We start from the raw sequence: 7,422 nt of genomic DNA on the forward strand, positions 1-7,422 counted from the left end.
AATACTTCATCCTTCTTTTCCTCCCCATCCATCTTACCAAGTATCAGGATATTTATTTAACACCTCATTCATATTCCTGTTAAAAGTAACCCAGCTGCAAGCAGAGTTCTGCTGAAGCACTTAACTGTGTGTGTACTGAAGCAGCGTGTGGAAGAGACAAGGATGCTGTTGAATAAGTAAATGTGTACAACTGATCATTGATTTAGAACTGTTAGTCTTTGAGGAAGGAGGTGTAAATCCCAAACTTGAAGACATAGCCATAAATGTTTTTGCAGATCAGGTGGGAGTGTATATGTACCCATACAGGTACACGCATAGTCAGCGGCAAAATCTTAAAAGACAGAGCACAGTCAAGGCTTTCTGACTGGACTTCAGTTTAGTTTTTAAATTCTGCATGTTTGCTTCTCTGACTCATGACATTGTGGGAAGTGAAAGGTTTAAACAGCAAATAATCATTTTTAAACACAAAAGGCAAATTTTCTTGCTTTCTCAAAGCCTTTGGAATTGAGTCCTACTGACAGCAAATCTCCACAAAGGTTCCCTGTATATCATAGAATCATAGAATCGTTTAGGTTGGAAAAGACCTTCAAGATCATTGAGTCCAGCCATCATCCATGCCCACTAAACCATGTTCTCGAGTGCCTTGTCTACGCACTTTTTTAATACCTCCAGGGATGGTGACTCAACTGCTTCCCTGGGCAGCCTATTCCAATGTCTGAAGTAAAGAAATTTTTCCTAATATCCAACCTAAATCTCCCTTGCCACAACTTGAGGCCATTTCCTCTCATCCTATCACCAGCCACCTGGCAGAAGAGACCAGCACCCACCTCACTACAGCCCCCTTTCAGGTAGTTGTAGAGAGTGATAAGGTCTCCCCTCAGCCTCCTTTTCTCCAGACCAAACAGTGCCAGCTCCCTCAGCCGCTCCTCATAAGACTTGTGCTCCAGGCCCCTCACCAACTTGGTTGCCCTTCTCTGGACAGGTTCCAGCACCTCAATGTCTTTCCTGTAGTGAGGGGCCCAAAACTGAACACAGTACTCGAGGAGCAGCCTCACCAGTGCCGAATACAGGGGGACGATCACCTCCCTGCTCCTGCTGGCCACACTATTTCTGATACAGGCCAGGATGCGATTGGCCTTCTTGGCCACCTGGGCACACTGCTGGCTCGTATTCAGCCGGCTGTCCACCAGCACCCCCAGGTCTTTCTCTGCCGGGCAGCTTTCCAGCCGCTCTTCCCCAAGCCTGTAGCGCTGCATGGGGTTACTGTGACCCAAGTGCAGGACCCAGCAGTTGGCCTTGTTGAACCTCATACAGTTGGCCTCAGCCCATTGATCCAGCCTGTCCTCTGTAGAGCCTTCCTACCCTCAAGCAGATCGACCCTGCCTCCCAATTTGGTGTCATCTGCAGACTTGCTGAGGGTGCACTCAATCCCCTCATCCAAATCATTGATAAAGATATTAAACAGAACGGGGCCCAACACCGAGCCCTGGGGAACACCACTAGTGATGCACCGCCAACTGGATTTCACCCCATTCACCACAACCCTCTGGGCTCGTCCATTCAGCCAGTTTTTTACCCAGCGAAGAGTACACTTGTCCAAGCCATGAGATGCCAGCTTCTCAAGGAGTATGCCATGAGAGACAGTGTCAAAGGCCTTGCTGAAGTCAAGGTGGATAACATCCACAGCCTTTCCCTCATCCACTAGGTGGGTCACCTGGTCATAGAAGGAGATCAGGTTGGTCAAGCAGGACCTGCCTTTCGTAAACCCATGCTGACTGGGCCCGATCCCCTGCTTGTCCCGGAATTGCCATGTGAGTGCTCTCAAGATAAACTGTTCCATAACCTTCCCTGGTACTTAGGTCAGGCTGACAGGCCCGTAGTTCCCCAGATCCTCCCTCTGACCCTTCTTGTAAGGGGACATCACATTGGCAAGCCTACAGTCCTCTGGGACCTCCCCCATTGACCAGGATCACTGATAGATGATGGAGAGTGGCTTGGCAAGCACCTCTGCCAGTTCCCTTAGTACTCTTGGATGGATCCCATCTGGTCCCATAGATTCGTGAGTGTCCACATGGTGTAGCAGGTCACTAACTATTTCCTCCTGGATTAAGGGTGGTATATTCTGCTCTTCCGGGGCTGCTTCCATCAGTGGCAGGTGAGGGAGGAGGCAGCAGAAGTGAAAAGGACTATAAAATTGTTGTGTAGCCTCATTTGACAGATATATCTGAGAAACACAAGGGCCATTTTCTTTTCCCAGCTTTCTGGAATTAAAGCGAGCTGAAAAAACTCATGCTTCCCAAAATAGCATTCAGGACTTTTCCAGAGAACCCAGCTTGGGGCTGCTTTAGTATCTACAAATTATGCAGTAGGTTTCTGCTCTCTCATCTTGCATTCCCGATTATTGTTTTACATAAATATAATGAGAAAAAGTTCAAGTGGTCAAGCCATCCAATGTACTGCATCAAAACTACTGCAGTGCTTTCTAGTTTATTGTTGTTGAATATACAACACGTTAAACTGCAGGAATTGCCAGTTTCTGTTATATATCCATACATACACACCCTCCTTTCAAATCACCTGCTGATGAAACAGAAGAGTAAAAATCAAGTTTGAAGACAGACAGGTGATGGTCTGATACGCAGTTAATGTTTATCTCTTTAAATAGAAACCTATTTCTGTGAAGACAGAGCATGAAAAATAGATCACACAGTGTGAATTCATCTAACCTCCTTATGTCAACCTTCTCCTCCCAGGCGTTCATCTCTATTACGTTGGTGGGGAAGTGTATGCTGAATGTCTTAGTGACAGCAGTATTTTTGTGCAAAGTCGGAACTGCAACTACCATCATGGGTTCCATCCCACTACGGTCTGCAAAATCCCCAGTGGCTGCAGTTTGAAGATTTTCAATAATCAGGAGTTTGCTCAGCTTTTGGCTCAGTCAGTGAACCATGGCTTTGAGACAGTATATGAGCTTACTAAGATGTGCACTCTCCGTATGAGTTTTGTAAAGGTATGTGAAAATTTGCTTGAGATTAAGAAAAAATAATTTATTTTGCTTATAAAATAATGTGGTGATTTTGAATGGTCCACTGCCTCCCTCCATCAGCCTGTTAATAGCTGTTGAGTTTTAAGTATGGAATAATGTTCGTTAAGTGTAAGACAGATCTTAATGAAACTAAAATGTCTTTGTGGAAAAAAACCCCATCTGACGCACATAATTTGAAAGCTTGAGGTGGCTTGCAGAAGGTGTTTCTTCACATAAGTCTGTAGTCACTTGTGAAGCATTTCTATCATGTCTGTTAACTATTCTAATTTCATTGAATTGCTTCCTGTAATTTTTTAGTGTTTCAGTTGAATTCTGGTATTTAATATGTGTATAGATAGTCTGTGTGTATGTAGAATTATTTGCATAATTACTCTGGAATTATGGGGCTTGTCGTCTTAATTTTGTGGGATATGGCAAGATACAGTACAAGTTTTGAAAAGAATTGAGTCATGAATTACTTAGACTAAAAGTGGAAAAGCCACCAATTCATTATGTAGCATCAGCTTTTGCCCCTTTTTTTTGCCCATTGTTACAGTCCATGCCATCTCCTGGTCTCTCAGAGGCCCAGCTGAACCTCATGCTCCTGTTCCTGGGTGGTATTTTTGGAGAGTTGAGCTGGGACTGCAGTGTAAGTCATTAGAGCGGTTGTGGGAGTGTAGATAGCATAATCCTCTAAATCTGTCTTGACCAGCAAATTGACCCAAATTAGAAGCTGCAGTAATTATTTAGAATAATATACATACCTTTCTATTCTAGGGGGGCATGCAAGGTCAAGATTTGTGATGTGGCTGTGAGTGTCAACGTAGGTACTGATATAAAAGGACTGGTCACATATGTGAAAGTAGTTAAATGAGGATGGTAATATGCTGAAGTGCTTTTCTTGATAGGATAGAAACTTTCAGATGTGTTAGGACAGGATTTGCTAAAATGGAATAGGTTGTTTATAGCTTTGCATCCTATGGAGGTGTATGGCAGTGTTGCCTGAACAGTTGCACAAGACCTTCTGTGTATGAGATGTTGCACCGCACAATGTTTAGAGCTGCTGCCACCTGTGTTGGGAGCTTTGTAATCCCTTCATTACGGGTTAATATAGAGCAGAGCAAACTGTACCTGTGGCTGTATTAGTCTTGTCTCCGAATCAGCCCCCTAAATGGTTCACTTACAAAATGATTTTGAATGCTGTTTAAATATCTGCTTATATCTTCGGTAATTACTGTAAATGAATCGGATATAAACTGAAACAAAACCTATTTTGTCTTAACTTGAGAAATAGCCTGCTGGGGAATGACCATGCCCTCTTTCTCCAAAGAGGAATGTTTCTGATTTATTGCTTGGTTTATCGTGTCCATCCTGCAAATGATGCTTTGGTTCTTGTCAGGCAGATGCCCCACCCCCACTTCCATAATGTCAGTCTATGACCTCGTTTTTTTGATTTGTGGATATGTTTGGCAGCATTCCCCCCCCCCCCCCCCCCCCAATTTGTTCTATTTTTGGTCTTGGCAGAGAAGACCTGATTAACCCCCTCCTCAGAGGTTTTATTGGGACATCATGCAGCTGGCAGTGAGGTATGGGGAAATTTTTCACTGCCTCAAGTTATGTCTTTAAGAATTTAAAGACTTCCATTCCAAGAGATAAGAGATCTCAAAATGACACTTTCTCCAAATTTCTTTTTTTTGTTGTTTTGGTTTTTTTTTTAACTTCAGATTTGTTTGTTGAAGTGTGGTAATAGTTGGTGCATGAAGGGTATTATGCTACCCCGCTGATAATGACTGTTGAAAGCTAGAGTATTTTGGTAAGAAAGATGATTGAAGTATGCTTTTCATGTATTTGATATTATAAAATAGGGTGATTTTTTTTTTTTCTTTCCCCACTTATGATTCTTGTTCTAGGGTTGGGGAGCTGAATATCATCGCCAAGATGTAACGAGCACTCCATGCTGGATAGAGATACATCTTCATGGTCCCCTTCAGTGGCTGGATAAAGTACTTACTCAAATGGGCTCTCCTCATAATCCTATTTCTTCAGTGTCTTAAAAGGTCCCAAGCTTCTGCATTTTGGAAACAATTGAGCCTTGCATGTACTTGAAGGATGTATGAGTCAGACACACACTTCCCCCCCCGCCCCCCGAACTGGCAACAGCTGAATAAGAGCCATGAAAATACTTGACTTCTGTGACCAACTGTTGGATTCAGAAAAAAACCCAAAACCAAACAAACCTTTGACATACTGTTGGTATCAAGAATTTTAGTTTACATTGTAACGTACTATTGCAAAGTTGATTTGCAGGGCTTAGTGCAACGGGGACGACCGAGCCAAAACCATAATCTGTCGAACTGAGTTCCCAAAGTATCTTCCTGTAGCTGGCATTCTGAGATTCTCTTTCTTCCTTACGTTCAGCGCTTGCTTTTTTCCCCCTGTGTCCTCCGAGGCTAAGAGCTGATGGTGAAGTCTGCTTTTTGCAGGCTTTCCACAGTACATTTTAAAACCATTTGTCTAAGTTGATGATTGCTGTTCTCTTTAAAAGAAAAAAAAAAAAGTCATAAAGGTTTAATCTCAATAACTGTGTAATAATCTTTGAAATTGTGTCCTGACCATACTGCTGTAAGAATGTTAGGTATGTTTTTTGCTAAATGTATGTACGGTGTATTTGAAAGTTTAGAAATTAATTAGATTTAGACCATAAAGGAATTAGGAATATTTGAATGGGGGGAGGTGGGAGTGGGAAGGGAAAACGACAACTGAAATGTAGAATATATTGTAAACATAGCTTGTTAGTTTAAACTGAGGTCTGAGTTTTGCTGTGCATTTCATTTTTATAGTGGCTTTATCTTGTTAATTCTGACTATTTTTGCCTCTTCGTTTTCCCCAAAAACAATTGCGCAGCTAGTTAATTCTTTTACCCATGAAGAGGACAAAATGATTAATTCTTGCAGTTTGAAGGCTGCAACTCTATGTATTTCAAGACAAAATTGTACAGAGTGCTCTTTAACTATTGAGCAGTTTTATACAGTTTATGTAACAGAAGTAGGCTTTTAATTTTGTAAGAGAATCTTGTTTTGCCAAACCTAGTAACTGTTAATTGTTTGGAGGACTTCAAAATCCCTGTGTGGGTCTATTTCAAACTTTTAAAAAAAAATATATATTTTTAATTCTTATTTTTTTTTACTGCTTTGTTTATTTTCTTCTCTTTGATCTTTTATATTCACGTAAGCTGTAGTACTTTAAGTACCTTTATTCCAAAACTAGTGGGTCCTCTTTACTGGAAGTTTTGAATAAAACCTGTTGTTACTGCTTACATTTGATTAAAACTTTGTCTTGTCCACTTCTTGGTAGACTCTTAACAAACCAGATAAAGATACAGTCTTGGAGGAGGAACAACTAGAAATGAAGATACGCTGAGCTTAGACATTTATGATTAGTACAGGTTAGTAACCCTACTAAACTTCCGTATATGAGATAAATGAGTACTCTAGAGAAAAAGATTTCCTAACCAGGCAAGATTAGAATGGATGCAGTAATACTGAATTATCCTAGTCACTTAGTTAAATTTCTGTGAGATTTCAACATACAGTATCTGTATGTGAAGAGATTTTGCTGAGGTTGCACCATCAGCAGGTTCTTGCTGCTCCTTGCCATGTTTGTGGTGAAGAGCCTCCATGCTCCTTTCCCCACACCTCTGCTTTTGCTCTGGGGAGAGGTGAGGGAAGGACTGTCCCTTTGCAGCTGCAAAGTGTCTGTTAGGTGCTGGGATGATGGAGTTTGAGAGACTGGGGATTGATTGGAGGTCCAGTGCCTGTGCCTGGCTGTAACGGACCATGCAGCACTAACAGGAACATGAGGGAAAGCTGAGCAACAGTGATGAATGTGTGTTCAGCCAGATGTATGCATGTGTATGTCACTGTCATGAGTAATAGCCCTTTTTGGAGAATGAGTCAATCCCATCTTCTTCTTTTCCCTCTTAATTCCATTACTTGTATGAGTATATGTTTTTAAGACTAAACCTTCCCCTGCCAAGGGGAAAAAAAAATCCATAATGTTCAAGTTCCCTATTTAGGAGAACTTAGTTAGTGACTGTTTTACTTTTTTGTATTTGTAAGTTCCAAGAACAGATTTTTTTTTTTTTTTAAATTCAGTTTAACATATATTTTTCATAAAGAAGCAATCATAGCACAAATGCGAGTCTTTAAGTAAAATTTAAAGATGACCAAAAAGAGAAAGAATGCTGTTTGCTGTTCAGTCACTGTCTCTGCTTTTTCCATCTTCAGCCTCTGCTACATTAGCTCCCAGCTGTTCCCAACTAGTTTCCTTCCATTTGTTGGAATGCAGCACTGAGGTAGTGACTTTTTTTTTTTTTTTTAATCAGTGCTGTAACCATC

General features: G+C 41.4%; 1 protein-coding gene across 5 annotated transcripts in view; it reads left to right on the forward strand.

The window, feature by feature from the left end:
* The window catches only part of SMAD1 (SMAD family member 1), a 50,600-nt gene extending 44,246 nt beyond the window's left edge, over positions 1 to 6,354 (forward strand). For all 5 annotated transcript variants that reach the window (XM_069780223.1, XM_069780196.1, XM_069780213.1 and 2 more), the window contains exons 6-7: positions 2,754 to 3,010; positions 4,936 to 6,354. In XM_069780223.1, the coding sequence (XP_069636324.1) occupies positions 2,754 to 3,010; positions 4,936 to 5,079 (401 nt within the window). In that variant the 3' untranslated portion in view covers positions 5,080 to 6,354. The remainder of the gene's footprint in view (positions 1 to 2,753; positions 3,011 to 4,935) is intronic.
* The last annotated feature ends 1,068 nt before the right edge of the window (positions 6,355 to 7,422 follow it).

This window comes from Haliaeetus albicilla, chromosome 1 (assembly GCF_947461875.1).
Source record: "Haliaeetus albicilla chromosome 1, bHalAlb1.1, whole genome shotgun sequence".
Taxonomy (NCBI): Eukaryota; Metazoa; Chordata; class Aves; order Accipitriformes; family Accipitridae; genus Haliaeetus; species Haliaeetus albicilla.